Source organism: Camelus ferus, chromosome X, assembly GCF_009834535.1.
Source record: "Camelus ferus isolate YT-003-E chromosome X, BCGSAC_Cfer_1.0, whole genome shotgun sequence".
NCBI lineage: Eukaryota > Metazoa > Chordata > Mammalia > Artiodactyla > Camelidae > Camelus > Camelus ferus.
In genome coordinates this window covers 100,203,293-100,216,599 of record NC_045732.1, presented here as the reverse complement: position 1 = coordinate 100,216,599, position 13,307 = coordinate 100,203,293, and the positions used below count along the sequence as shown (strand labels likewise).

The following is a 13,307-nucleotide window of genomic DNA, read 5'->3' as shown; positions in this document are numbered from 1 at the left end:
TCCCTGGAGGCAGCGCGCGGCCCAGCTGCCCCCTGGAGGCTGGGCAGGGAGCTGGGCTGAACGCTGGGGCTGCGGAGGCCAGGCGGCGGGCCGGGTTCCCTGCCGGGGGGGGCGGGGCCTTGCAGGGTGACGCCCACTGGCCGCTCCCCGACTGGTCGGGAGGTGGGGCGAGCGGCCTGGGCCCGACTCAACTCGGGCCTCCTTCCAGCCAAGCTCCAAATTCCCACGGGCCTCGTGGGGCGTGGCGGGGGTGGGGTACGAGGCCATGCCCATGCGCCCCAGCTGCCAGGGGGCCGCGCAGCAGGCCGCCGGGGCCGAGTGACAGCGACCCCGACCCCTGGAAGACCCAAGCGCCGGCGCCAGCGCCGACGCGCGGGGACCTCGGCCGCTCGGCCGGCTCCTCCGGCCACGTGCTGCGCCTTCCACCTCCCGCTCCTTGCTCCTGGGCCTTGGCACCTGCGGCTCGCAGCTCAGGGCCAGGGCCACACGGCCAGTGAGGCGGGGGCCCGGGGAAGGCGGGCCTCCCCAGGAATCCTGGGTGGCCTTAGCTGTGGGAGGGGGTCTTCAGGAGGCAGGGGCCCGCGGGCGTCCCGCTGCCATGGCAGGGCTGCAGACAGAGCAGGCACTAGCGGGTGGCAGGTGCGAGGAGGCCAGCAGCCTCAGGGTGGAGGCCGTGCGGCAGGGAGCGGCGGCGGCGGCGGCAGCAGCTGCATCGACGGAGGCGGAGGTTGTGGGCATGGGGGAGGCCTTGGTGCTGCTGGCGGACGACATGGTGGAGGTGGTGGCGGAGGAGCAGGAGGAGCAGGAGTCGCAGGAGGAGGAGGAGGAGGAGGAGGTGCAGGCCAAGGAGCGGGACGAGAAGCCCCGGAAGCAGGGGCGCGCAGAGCCAGGGCGCGGACCCCCGACCTCCCTGAGCCCGCTGGAGGCTCTGGGGGCCCTTCAGTTAGAGCTGAGCGCTGTGAACGCCCAAGCCAACAGGGCCTACTTGCGGCTCAAGCGCACGGTCCGTCGGAGGCGGGAGCCTCGTTTGGAACGAAGAAGAGCCATCATCCAGGACATCCCCGGCTTCTGGGCCAAAGCTGTATCCTTGCTGCTGCTCCTTGGGGTTGGCTGCTGCCGGAGGGCAGGAGGGGGAACAGGGCGAGAAGGAGGTTGGGCCGGGGGGAGGGGGAGGGCAGGCGGCAACGGGCTGGGCCCGGGGTCGGGGTCGGGGTCTGGGGGCGGCAAAGGGCAGGGTGGGGAGGGGAAGCAGGAGGAGAAGGAAGAGGAGGACCGGGAGCGGCGGAACCAGGGGCAGGAGGAAGGGAGGAAGGCGGGCGCCAAGGCCAAGGGAAGAGGCTGAGAGCGGAGGCATGGAGGCCTGCAAGGGCACAGCATGAGGGCGCTGAGGGCCAAAGGCCAAACGTGCAGGCGTGGGAGCGCCAACTTTGGGTGGAACCTTCTGGCGTGGGGCCTGCAGGGGAAGCCTTCCTGGGGTCATGGGGCACACGGCAACAGTGAAAAGCACGCGCAGAGCCCCCAGCACCCTCCCCACAGAGCAGAGAGTGGAAGTGTGCAGTCTCCCGGGGAAATCCCAGGAGACCGGTGGGCGTGCAGGACCCATCCCAGTCAGCCAGAGGCTGTGGACTTGTTGCCGCCACGTCCCTGCCGAAGCAGCAGGTCGTCCGCGGCCAGGTGTGAGCTGCAAGAGGCCCCCGTCCCGGGCAAGACTACGGGACCCCAGACACGCCCTCGGGTGGGCTCCCAGCCTGGCCTCCACCGGCCCTTCTCGTGCAGGCAGAAGCACGTGCCCTCCCCGTTGCACCCTGTGAGTCCCCCGGAGCTGCAGCCCTAGCCACGCAGACAGACTCCTCTCACCCCGGAGGGCGGCTTGAAGGCCCGGGGCTTCCTGTCAGCACCCGTGGCCCGCCCCCTACTCAGAGGACGCGTGGGTCCACGGGGGCAGAGCACATCCCGACTCCGCGAGCGGTGACGAGCCTGCAGCCAGCACACACAGGCCAGCCACAGGTCGGGGACGGTCGGGGAACAGGCCCTCCCCGAGGGGGTGTCGACGGCCCAAGATGCACGGGAAGGCCGGAACCCCGCCGCCACGCGCCTGTGAGACGGCAGGGCAGGGCCCGAGGAGGTCGGCGGGGCGGGGCGGGGGGGGGTGGGCAGCAGTGCGCGCCCGGAGTCCTGGCAGATCGCCCGTCCGGTCTCTTCCTCTGGCCCCAGCCTGGCTGTGTTGGCTGTGGCTCTTCCAGCCGTAGCATGTGAAGGCTCCTTGACCTACTGAAGATTGTGAGTCACCCCCAGCTGTCGGCCTTGATCAGTGACCAAGACGAAGATGTGCTGAGCTACATGATCACCTTGGAGGTCAGGCCGGGCAGACGGAGGCCACGGTGGTGGGGTGGGGGGATGCGGGGAGGAGGGGGCCGGGTGTCCCCGAGGGCCGGGTGCGAGCAGCGGGAGAGCGGAAGGGGAAGTGGTTCATCCCTGCCGGGCAGGCCAGCTCAGGTGGCCGGGACGAGCCGTCACTCTTCTCCTGCTGTTGGGCGTGGCAGGCGCAGGAACTGGGCCGCCCCGAGTACCGCTGCAGGTTGATGTTCTTCTTCCGGAGCAACCCCTACTTCTGCAACCAAGTGATCCTTAAGGAGTATCACCTTAGCTTCGCAGGTAGGCGGGCTGTCCCGGGATGGGGGAAGGCGGCGGGGCGGGGCGGGGCGGTGTGTGCCCGGGAGGCCTTGGATGCTGGGCCAGCGGGATCCCTCCCCGTATGCCCCGCTCTTCCTCTAGGCTACAGGGCGTGTAGTTCCACTCCAGTGCAGTGGTTCTGGGATTACGAACGGGGAGCCCCCAGCCGCAGGCAGGACGCCGTCAGCCTTAACTTCCTCAACTGGTTGTCAGGCCACGACTGCCCCGGGTCTGACAGGATTGCTGAGGTGGGGGTCCCTCGGGGCCTGGTCGGAAATGGCGACGTCGGCGGTGGCCAGCAGCTCGGGGAAGGGGCGTGGGCCCTGTCCCGACCTGCCCGTTCCCTCCGCCAGATCATCGGCGAGGACCTGTGGCCCAACCCCCTGCGCTGCTACCCGAGGGAGCAAGGCGCCGGGAGAGGTAACTGAGAGGGGGGCACGTCCCTGAGGAGCCCGCGGGGCTGGGGGTGTTGGTGAAGAGTGTTTCCCGGACCCTTTCCCAATCGGGGAGAGGCAGGCTGAGAGAAGCCTGGGAGCGGGGCGACCCCAGGCCGCCCAGGGAGCGGGCGCGAGGGTGAGCCAGGGGCCCGGAGGACCCAGGCGCACGCGCAGAGCACCGAAGCTTTCGGCTTTCGCTGAACGTCCCAGGGGTGTCCGCGAAAGGAGCGGGCCTCCTCAGGCACCCTCGTGTGCGTCGGCACTCCCTGGCTTCGGCCCTCCCTGGGGCCTGGTCCGACTGCCTCCGCGCTTGGGATCAGCTGGGCCCCTGCGTCCGCCCCCGGCCGCCTGGCCAAGGCCTCCAGACGCTGAGGAGGTGGGCTCCCTGAATGTCCAGGCGCATCCCTCAGCGACCCGGCTCCACCCGGACGGTCCTGGAAAGGGCCGCAGGCTGTCTGGAGGCCACTGGGGAGGCGCCCGGGGAGAAAGGGCGGGGCGTGCCGCCTGTTGCGCGCCATCTCTCCGGTTGTCTGTTGGACACAGGCCGCTTCAGCTGCGCCTTGGGTTGTTCCCGTGCGTGTCCGTGTCGGTCTGTGCCCGCGTGCCCGCGAGCAGGCTTCCTCATGCGTCGGTGGTCCTGCAGAGCCAGCGGTGAAGGCGACGGAGCAGGAGAGTTCGGCCGAGTAGAACGAGAGCCCGGAGGCGTGTGCAGACGCGCGTGAGACCGGCGGCCGGCGTCTGGGGCACCGGAGAGGAGCGAGGAAAGCATCGCCAGTGGAGGTTGCAGAGGGTGGGCAGCACGTACCCGGAATGAGGCCGAGAGAGACGTCAACAGGCTAACGAGTGCTCCTGTCTTGCTCCCGTGCTGTGTGATTGTCCGGGGGTCGCCGATTGGCGATGTTCCGGCCCAGTCCGGTGGGGCTTTTGAAGCGGCTGCCCGTGTGTGGCAGAGAGGCGGGCCTGAGGGAGTGGAGGACGTGGGAAGGGCAGGCCTCGGCTGCTGCTCCGGGGAGGCCAGGTTGCCTCCGAACAGGGCAGGGTCTGGGAGCAGGAAGCAACGAAAGAGACAGGCTGGTGCGCTGGGGACCTGTTGCGCGGGCCGGGGAAGGAGACGGGGACCGGTGCTGGCGGGCAGGGGCCTCGTGGCCCGCTGTGGCTTGGGTTCAGTGTTCACCCTGCTCGCGGCGCCTCACGCAGCCCCCTCCGTCTGGGGTGTGCGCCACACGTCGGCCCCACGCCAGACGGGCGACTTCTTAAGCCGAGGGCCCCCGTCCGCCCCCAGGCGCCCCAGGAGGCAGGCTGTGAGTGTGGAATCCTTCCGGGCACGACCCCGCTCAGCCCTGGCTGGGTGGGGCGGTGCAGGGCTCCAAGCAAGTGTGAGGGAAAGGCGGGCGTGAGCTGCGGCTGTGGCCCCGTGCCGGCGCGTGAGGCTGTGCCGGTGAGGGAGCAGGGGAGCAGGCGGGCAAGGGTGCCGGGCTGTTTGCGGGCGGGGGCTGGGCGAGAGCGGAAAAGTCCGGCGCCTCCGGGGGCTGGGGCAGCAGCGAGATTGCTGGCTTTCAGGCTCCGGGGTCTTGGGGAGGAGAGGAAGTGGCAGACAGGAGCCCCTTCCCCCTGCTGGAAAGGCCTCCCGGGGCGTGAGCGCCTTCCTTTCCCTGGGGTCTCCTCGTGGGGCGCAACAGTCCGAGGGGCGGAGGTCAGGGGGCGGGGCCGCAGGGCCCGCGCCGCCCCAGACCGGCAGTGTGCCGCCTCCCCTCTCTCCCACGCCGGCGGTGCGCCGTGGCGGGCTATGCCGCTCTTCAGGCTGTGTGACACGTAGGCCGAAAGCTTCTACCCGAGCCTGCGCTGGCTAGCTAAGGGGCTCGAACGTTCAGAGTAACTCACGCTTCTCCTCGGGACACAGTCCCTGCGGCTCTGTCCTGGTCAGGGAACTGCCACGCACACGTCCCTCCAACACACAGCCCCGAGCTGCCTGGGCTCCAGGCCACCGGAAGGGGACAGTCCTGGGGCACACAGATCTCGGGCAAGGGGCCTCTGGGAGGGATGGCGGCAGGCGGTGGGGGGCTGTTGGGGGGGTGGCGGGGGGCGAGTGGGCAGGGCTGGGGTGGGGGGCGGGACGGGGCGGGACGGGATGGGGAGGGCAGTCGGTGGCCAGCACCCGGCGGGGCCCTTCCCGAGGGGACAGCCGCTTTCCGGAGACACCTGAGGTCCTCGCACAAAGCTAGGCACCGTCTCCGCGGCAGCCCGGCCCGGGAGAGAGCGGCGCGTGCCCCCTCTCTCCCTCCCGGTCCCCTGCAGTCTGGCCGCGTGGTGAGCACCTCTGTCCCCGACGACACCCCACAGCGCCCCTGCTTTGCCGCACTTTGGGGGTGTGCTTGACCGACTGCCCCAGCAGAACGTTTCACGGTCGTGGAGGGTTGCGGTGGGAGGTTCATGGATCCCAGCCCTCCCTGGCCTCCCAGCGGCACCGGCTATCCGCTACCAGCTGCGGCCTGTCGGGTTTGGGGACCCGAAGGCCGGAGAGCCTCCGTGTACAATCGTAGGGTGGCGGAGGTCCCCTCTTGTCCCGCTCGGGCTGCTGCTGCCCCCGCCCCTCCCCCAGGTCAGTGCCTAGGTTCCCCTGCTCTGAAGGCACGAGGGCAGCTGCGTTGCAGGGACCCTGCGGCTGGGGCCCAGAGGGAGGGCTGAGGCGGCCGTGGTGGGCGCCCCGCAGGGCCGCGGCCCCTCAGGCCTCTAGGCCTGGCCAGGGCTCTTGGGAAGGACCTGCCAAAGGGGAAAGACTCGAGGAACGGCTGGGCGGTGTTCTCACAAGGCTCGCTCCACCTTTGCCGCCCCAAGCGCCCGTAGGCGCCACGGCTGGGGTCGGGTCCGGCCTGCCCTGCAGTGGAGGCGGGGAACGTGTCGAGCCTGCGACGGGTAGGGGAGGAAGGCTTACAGGCGGCCGGCCCCCGTAGGCTCGGGTGCCGTGGCCGGGCCTCGCGGTCCCACCCGGAGGACGCGACGCGGCTTAAGTGGGGTTCTGCCTGGGGCTCGGACAAAGCTCAGACGGACGTGGGACCCGGCCAAGCCTGCTGGGGCATTTCACCCGGGCAGCCCCAGGCGCGACGACTTGTCCGGCGCGGGTCTCCCTCATCGATGGAAGTGCGCACGGGCAGGCTCCCACTGTCGCAGGACGGGTGGGGCGTTCGGACGTTGGCCAGGGGCTTGCTGGTGTCCTGCGTGGAAAGGCAGTTTCTGGGTGGGCCTTGCCCGTCTTGCTCCCCCCTTGCCGCGGATGCGTCTGTGTCTGTTTGTCTGACTCTGGCCGGGAGCCCCCCTGTCAGATGCCCCGGCTCCCTGCCCTCCATCACGCCTCACATGCACGCACGTCCGTGCGCGGCTGGCGCCTTGCACGTCTCTGGCCTGTGATGCTGCGGCCCGTCCTCCGCTCTTGTCACAGGCGACCCGCGGGAGGTCTGGGCCAGGGGGCGCCGACGGGTCACCGCCCGTCTTAAGTCGGCCCCTTGGACGTGGCCTGGCCCACCCGTGACCTGGAGCGTGTGGCCTGAGGGACGTGTAGGCCACGAGGGATACCTGAGCCGTGGGCGTGGCCAGCGAAGAAGGATCCAGAGAGGCCGAACGGTAGCCCTGTCATTTAGGAAGCCCCTGAGGCCCCTGAGTGGTAGCCGGGGCTCCGGGCACACGAAAACGGCATGCTGCCTTCTGCCCGAGGGAGGCGTGAACTGCTGGTCCCCGGGGCCTGCAAGGTTCCCCAGGTGGCTCTGCGCGTGAGCGGGCGCGCGGGTGTGTCGCGGCAGGCTCTGCGGCAGACGGCAGGACGGGAAGGGTGGCCACCTGACCTTTCCCTCGTCGGCTTCACCGGCTTCTTCCTTCAGACAGGCGGTGATCCCCACGTTCTTAAGGACCTTGTGTGGGACGCGTCGGCAAGAAAGCTTACACCTGGCCTTCTTGTGCTACAGCAAGACGGCTCTTGCAAAGAGCCCTGGCTGCCAGGGGCCTCCGAAGGCCGTGTGAGAGGCAACAGGAAGGCAGTTCAGGGCAGACACGCGCTCGTGCAGAGCCATGGAGGGCACGAGCATCTCGCTGGGAAGCTCGCTGGGGGCACTGGGGCGCCCGGGACATCGGCAGGAAGGGACGGGTGAGCTCCAAGACGGCTAGGCCCCAGTCAGCTCGAGATTCCTCTCCGCTTTGTCGGAGAGGACCAAGGGAAATGGCGTCGAGCCTGTGTGCTTCCCGCCGTCAGGCAGTCGAAGGCAGACGGAAGGCAGCGGTATCAGAAGCGAGAACAAGGACTCTCACGACGGGCTGCGGGAGCGGGGCGAGAGGGGCGCAGGTAAAAATCCTTTCCCCTGGAAACACAGACGGCGGGCAGCGTGTAGTCGTATAGGTCTGCACGCGTGCAGGCGTGCCTCCGCTCGTGCGTGTGCGTCTGGTGAGGAGGCCTGAGAGTGGGGCTCGAAGGCAGCCGTGCGTGCACGGACCCTGAAAACGTGACAGGCTTTCGAAACGGACGTCAACTCTGGGCCAGCTGGAATCACCGGGCTGCCAGAAGAGGCAGTGGGGAAGTCCCGTGCTTTCTGGAGAGACAGGGAAGGTGCGAAGGACGCAGGAAATAGGATAGGGCAGATGGCTTGCCGCGTGCGGAAGACCAGGGCCCCCCGCCCCCGCCCCCGCCCTCAGAGCGACAACCGCCTTGGAACCTCGAGCTCCTTGTCGGCCGCTCACGCGTCCTGTCCTCCCTCGGAGCAGGCCGGCAGGAAACACCTTGCCTTGCTTGTTTGGTAAGGTTCGGGAGGCCGACCAGCAGCGCTGCCTTAGCAACTGGCACACACTGGCTTTGTCGGCGAGAAAGGCTGCAGTGAAGGCGAAGGCTGGGACGGGTGCTCACCTGGAGGCTGGGCGAGAGCGGAACCACCTCCAAGGGCGTTCACACTGCGGGCAGAAGTCACTTCCTTCCGTCTGCGGCGCTGAAGGCGTGCCGTGCGGTGGCCGCCGACCCGGGTGGCGTCCTAAACACCTTACTGTCTGGGCTGCCAAACACCACTGTTCGGGGCGGGGTGGAGGGTGGGGGGCGGGTGGGTCCAGCGTGCCGGCAAACCGCGTCGTCCCTCTGCCTGTGTCTCTCTGCACAGGCTGGCCAGGGCTTCGTCTTGCGCAGTGTCGGGCGATCCCGGCGGCGACGGATGCCGGTCACCTTTGCTGGCTGGGAGAAAGGCACGGCCTGGCCTCTCTAGCACAGGAAGGGCCGTCGTGCAATGGTGTGGACACGCCCACGTCCGGACTGTGGGGTTCCGCTGGCCCGGGCGGGGAGGTCTTCTATTTCCGGGCAGGGTAGCTTTCTGAAAGCCATTATGTGTCTGTGGGAGCTAACAGAGATCCCGGGAACGGGAGGGGAGGGGGCGAGGGAGGGAGGGAGGGAGCGGAAGGGGAGACACTCACACGCACACACACGCGCACACGCAGAGACACACAGACAGAGACACGGAGAGTCACAGCAAGGGGGAGACAGGGAGAGAGAGCGAGACAAAGAGAGAGCACTCTGCTGCATGGCTTTTCTCGTCCTGAGCCCAGCAGTTCACCTCTGACAGACACTGGCTGGAAGCAAAGTACCCAGGCTGTCTTTCCCTCTGGAGCTCAGCAGAGTTCCCAGGGGGTGAAGTGGCTGCGTGAAACCGGAGCGACAGGTGGTCGGGGCTGGGGAGGGTGGGGGGCACGTGGTGGGAGGTGACAGAACCCGAAGAGGTGTCAGCGGGCCGCCGGGCAGTGCCAGAGAGATGCAAGGCCGGAGGCCTCCCTGGAGGCAGCGCGCGGCCCAGCTGCCCCCTGGAGGCTGGGCAGGGAGCTGGGCTGAACGCTGGGGCTGCGGAGGCCAGGCGGCGGGCCGGGTTCCCTGCCGGGGGGGGCGGGGCCTTGCAGGGTGACGCCCACTGGCCGCTCCCCGACTGGTCGGGAGGTGGGGCGAGAGGCCTGGGCCCGACTTGACTCGGGCCTCCTTCCCGCCGAGCTCCAAATTCCCACGGGCCTGCGGGAGGCGGGGCGGGGGCGGTGGGCGGGCACGAGGCCATGCGCATGCGCATGCGCCCCAGCTGCCCGGGGGCCGCGCAGCAGGCCGCCGGGGCCGAGTGACAGCGACCCCGACCCCTGGAAGACCCAAGCGCCGGCGCCAGCGCCGACGCGCGGGGACCTCGGCCGCTCGGCCGGCTCCTCCGGCCACGTGCTGCGCCTCCACCTCCCGCTCCTTGCTCCTGGGCCTTGGCAGCTGCGGCTCGCAGCTCAGGGCCAGGGCCACACGGCCAGTGAGGCGGGGGCCCGGGGAAGGCGGGGCTCCCCAGGAATCCTGGGTGGCCTTAGCTGTGGGAGGGGGCCTTCAGGAGGCAGGGGCCCGCGGGCGTCCCGCTGCCATGGCAGGGCTGCGGACAGAGCAGGCACTAGCGGGTGGCAGGTGCGAGGAGGCCAGCAGCCTCAGGGTGGAGGCCGTGCGGCAGGGAGCGTCGGCGGCGGCTGAGGCGGCGGCGGCGGCAGCAGCAGCTGCATCGACGGAGGCGGAGGTTGTGGGCATGGGGGAGGCCTTGGTGCTGCTGGCGGACGACATCATGGAGGCTGTGGTGGAGGTGGTGGCGGAGGAGCAGGAGGAGGAGGAGTCGCAGGAGGAGGAGGAGGAGGAGGAGGTGGTGGTGCAGGCCAAGGAGCGGGAAGAGAAGCCCCGGAAGCAGGGGCGCGCAGAGCCAGGGCGCGGACCCCCGACCTCCCTGAGCCCGCTGGAGGCCCTGGGGGCCCTTCAGTTAGAGCTGAGCGCTGTGAACGCCCAAGCCAACAGGGCCTACTTGCGGCTCAAGCGCAGGGTCCGTCGGAGGCGGGAGCCTCGTTTGGATCGAAGAAGAGCCATCATCCAGGACATCCCCGGCTTCTGGGCCAAAGCTGTATCCTTGCTGCTGCTCCTTGGGGTTGGCTGCTGCCGGAGGGCAGGAGGGGGAACAGGGCGAGAAGGAGGTTGGGCCGGGGGGAGGGGGAGGAGGAGGGCAGGCGGCAACGGGCTGGGCCCGGGGTCGGGGTCGGGGTCTGGGGGCGGCAAAGGGCAGGGTGGGGAGGGGAAGCAGGAGGAGAAGGAAGAGGAGGACCGGGAGCGGCGGAACCAGGGGCAGGAGGAAGGGAGGAAGGCGGGCGCCAAGGCCTAGGGAAGAGGGCTGAGAGCGGAGGCATGGAGGCCTGCAAGGGCACAGCATGAGGGCGCTGAGGGCCAAAGGCCAAACGTGCAGGCGTGTGAGCGCCAACTTTGGGTGGATCCTTCTGGCCTGGGGCCTGCAGGGGAAGCCTTCCTGGGGTCAAGGAGCGCTTGGCAACAGTGAACAGCGCGTGCAGAGCCCCCAGCACCCTCCCCACAGAGCAGAGAGTGGAAGTGTGCAGTCTCCCGGGGAAATCCCAGGAGACCGGTGGGCGTGCCAGGACCCATCCCAGTCAGCCAGAGGCTGTGGACTTGTTGCCGCCACGTCCCTGCCGAAGCAGCAGGTCGTCCGCGGCCAGGTGTGAGCTGCAAGAGGCCCCCGTCCCGGGCAAGACTACGGGACCCCAGACACGCCCTCGGGTGGGCTCCCAGCCTGGCCTCCACCGGCCCTTCTCGTGCAGGCAGAAGCACGTGCCCTCCCCGTTGCACCCTGTGAGTCCCCCGGAGCTGCAGCCCTAGCCACGCAGACAGACTCCTCTCACCCCGGAGGGCGGCTTGAAGGCCCGGGGCTTCCTGTCAGCACCCGTGGCCCGCCCCCTACTCAGAGGACGCGTGGGTCCACGGGGGCAGAGCACATCCCGACTCCGCGAGCGGTGACGAGCCTGCAGCCAGCACACACAGGCCAGCCACAGGTCGGGGACGGTCGGGGAACAGGCCCTCCCCGAGGGGGTGTCGACGGCCCAAGATGCACGGGAAGGCCGGAACCCCGCCGCCACGCGCCTGTGAGACGGCAGGGCAGGGCCCGAGGAGGTCGGCGGGGCGGGGCGGGGGGGGGGGTGGGCAGCAGTGCGCGCCCGGAGTCCTGGCAGATCGCCCGTCCGGTCTCTTCCTCTGGCCCCAGCCTGGCTGTGTTGGCTGTGGCTCTTCCAGCCGTAGCATGTGAAGGCTCCTTGACCTACTGAAGATTGTGAGTCACCCCCAGCTGTCGGCCTTGATCAGTGACCAAGACGAAGATGTGCTGAGCTACATGATCACCTTGGAGGTCAGGCCGGGCAGACGGAGGCCACGGTGGTGGGGTGGGGGGATGCGGGGAGGAGGGGGCCGGGTGTCCCCGAGGGCCGGGTGCGAGCAGCGGGAGAGCGGAAGGGGAAGTGGTTCATCCCTGCCGGGCAGGCCAGCTCAGGTGGCCGGGACGAGCCGTCACTCTTCTCCTGCTGTTGGGCGTGGCAGGCGCAGGAACTGGGCCGCCCCGAGTACCGCTGCAGGTTGATGTTCTTCTTCCGGAGCAACCCCTACTTCTGCAACCAAGTGATCCTTAAGGAGTATCACCTTAGCTTCGCAGGTAGGCGGGCTGTCCCGGGATGGGGGAAGGCGGCGGGGCGGGGCGGGGCGGTGTGTGCCCGGGAGGCCTTGGATGCTGGGCCAGCGGGATCCCTCCCCGTATGCCCCGCTCTTCCTCTAGGCTACAGGGCGTGTAGTTCCACTCCAGTGCAGTGGTTCTGGGATTACGAACGGGGAGCCCCCAGCCGCAGGCAGGACGCCGTCAGCCTTAACTTCCTCAACTGGTTGTCAGGCCACGACTGCCCCGGGTCTGACAGGATTGCTGAGGTGGGGGTCCCTCGGGGCCTGGTCGGAAATGGCGACGTCGGCGGTGGCCAGCAGCTCGGGGAAGGGGCGTGGGCCCTGTCCCGACCTGCCCGTTCCCTCCGCCAGATCATCGTCGAGGACCTGTGGCCCAACCCCCTGCGCTACTACCCGAGGGAGCAAGGCGCCGGGAGAGGTAACTGGGAGGGGGGCACGTCCCTGAGGAGCCCCGGGGCAGGGGGTGTTGGCGAAGGGTGTTTCCAGGACCCTTTCCCAATCGGGGTGAGGCAGGCTGAGACGAGCCTGGGAGCGGGGCGACCCCAGGCCGCCCAGGGAGCGGGCGCGAGGGTGAGCCAGGGGCCCGGAGGACCCAGGCGCACGCGCAGAGCACCTAAGCCTTCGGCTTTCGCTGAACGTCCCAGGGGTGTCCGCGAAAGGAGCGGGCCTCCTCAGGCACCCTCGTGTGCGTCGGCACACCCTGGCTTCGGCCCTCCCTGGGGCCTGGTCCGACTGCCTCCGCGCTTGGGATCAGCTGGGCCCCTGCGTCCGCCCCCGGCCGCCTGGCCAAGGCCTCCAGACGCTGAGGAGGTGGGCTCCCTGAATGTCCAGGCGCATCCCTCAGCGACCCGGCTCCACCCGGACGGTCCCGGAAAGGGCCGCAGGCTGTCTGGAGGCCACTGGGGAGGCGCCCGGGGAGAAAGGGCGGGGCGTGCCGCCTGTTGCGCGCCATCTCTCCGGTTGTCTGTTGGACACAGGCCGCTTCAGCTGCGCCTTGGGTTGTTCCCGTGCGTGTCCGTGTCGGTCTGTGCCCGCGTGCCCGCGAGCAGGCTTCCTCATGCGTCGGTGGTCCTGCAGAGCCAGCGGTGAAGGCGACGGAGCAGGAGAGTTCGGCCGAGTAGAACGAGAGCCCGGAGGCGTGTGCAGACGCGCGTGAGACCGGCGGCCGGCGTCTGGGGCACCGGAGAGGAGCGAGGAAAGCATCGCCAGTGGAGGTTGCAGAGGGTGGGCAGCACGTACCCGGAATGAGGCCGAGAGAGACGTCAACAGGCTAACGAGTGCTCCTGTCTTGCTCCCGTGCTGTGTGATTGTCCGGGGGTCGCCGATTGGCGATGTTCCGGCCCAGTCCGGTGGGGCTTTTGAAGCGGCTGCCCGTGTGTGGCAGAGAGGCGGGCCTGTGGGAGTGGAGGACGTGGGAAGGGCAGGCCTCGGCTGCTGCTCCGGGGAGGCCAGGTTGCCTCCGAACAGGGCAGGGTCTGGGAGCAGGAGGCAACGAAAGAGACAAGCTGGCGCGCTGGGGACCTGTTGCGCGGGCCGGGGAAGGAGACGGGGACCGGTGCTGGCGGGCAGGGGCCTCGGGGCCCGCTGTGGCTTGGGTTCAGCGTTCACCCTGCTCGCGGAGCCTCACGCAGCCCCCTCCGTCTGGGGTGTGCGCCACACGTCGGCCCCACGCCAGA

At 69.6% G+C, this 13,307-nt stretch overlaps 3 protein-coding genes across 11 annotated transcripts; all 3 read left to right on the top strand.

Annotated features, from left to right (window-relative positions):
• The first annotated feature begins 425 nt into the window (after positions 1–425).
• LOC116662082 lies at positions 426–8,798 on the top strand. Its single transcript, XM_032475353.1, has 8 exons — positions 426–1,081; positions 2,278–2,355; positions 2,544–2,655; positions 2,776–2,921; positions 3,027–3,093; positions 7,067–7,245; positions 7,351–7,440; positions 7,894–8,798. Exons 1-8 carry the CDS (start codon positions 599–601, stop codon positions 8,440–8,442), a joined length of 1,704 nt encoding a protein of 567 aa, XP_032331244.1. The 5' UTR covers positions 426–598; the 3' UTR covers positions 8,443–8,798.
• A 670-nt stretch (positions 8,799–9,468) lies between these two features.
• Positions 9,469–12,917, top strand: LOC102524511 (testis-specific Y-encoded protein 1). Of its 9 annotated transcripts, none has more exons than XM_032475368.1 (6): positions 9,469–10,027; positions 11,234–11,311; positions 11,500–11,611; positions 11,843–11,877; positions 11,983–12,049; positions 12,609–12,917. In XM_032475368.1, exons 1-6 carry the CDS (start codon positions 9,509–9,511, stop codon positions 12,785–12,787), a joined length of 990 nt encoding a protein of 329 aa, XP_032331259.1. In that variant the 5' UTR covers positions 9,469–9,508; the 3' UTR covers positions 12,788–12,917. The 9 variants fall into 9 exon arrangements, with proteins under 9 accessions (XP_032331259.1, XP_032331255.1, XP_032331261.1 ...); XM_032475364.1 differs by having other exon boundaries at positions 11,732–11,877; XM_032475370.1 differs by having other exon boundaries at positions 11,443–11,611; positions 12,709–12,917.
• On the top strand, positions 9,656–11,306 carry LOC116662089 (translation initiation factor IF-2-like). The gene is made up of 4 exons (XM_032475384.1): positions 9,656–9,778; positions 10,202–10,628; positions 10,731–11,051; positions 11,200–11,306. The coding sequence occupies exons 2-4, from the start codon at positions 10,329–10,331 to the stop codon at positions 11,203–11,205; spliced, it is 627 nt and encodes a 208-aa protein (XP_032331275.1). The 5' UTR covers positions 9,656–9,778; positions 10,202–10,328; the 3' UTR covers positions 11,206–11,306.
• Positions 12,918–13,307: the final 390 nt, after the last annotated feature.

Excerpts from the sequence above, each read along its gene's own strand:
- LOC102524511 (XM_032475363.1), top strand. The coding sequence starts at position 9,509 with ATGGCAGGGCTGCGGACAGAGCAGGCACTAGCGGGTGGCAGGTGCGAG. Across the intron at positions 11,612-11,731 it reads GTATCACCTTAGCTTCGCAG|GCTACAGGGCGTGTAGTTCC; the intron begins GTAGGCGGGCTG and ends CTCTTCCTCTAG. Across the intron at positions 11,878-11,982 it reads GGTCTGACAGGATTGCTGAG|ATCATCGTCGAGGACCTGTG; the intron begins GTGGGGGTCCCT and ends TCCCTCCGCCAG.
- LOC116662089 (XM_032475384.1), top strand. The coding sequence starts at position 10,329 with ATGAGGGCGCTGAGGGCCAAAGGCCAAACGTGCAGGCGTGTGAGCGCC. Across the intron at positions 10,629-10,730 it reads AGCAGGTCGTCCGCGGCCAG|GCAGAAGCACGTGCCCTCCC; the intron begins GTGTGAGCTGCA and ends CTTCTCGTGCAG.
- LOC116662082 (XM_032475353.1), top strand. The coding sequence starts at position 599 with ATGGCAGGGCTGCAGACAGAGCAGGCACTAGCGGGTGGCAGGTGCGAG. Across the intron at positions 1,082-2,277 it reads CCGGCTTCTGGGCCAAAGCT|ATTGTGAGTCACCCCCAGCT; the intron begins GTATCCTTGCTG and ends GACCTACTGAAG. Across the intron at positions 3,094-7,066 it reads GGAGCAAGGCGCCGGGAGAG|CAAGACGGCTCTTGCAAAGA; the intron begins GTAACTGAGAGG and ends CTTGTGCTACAG.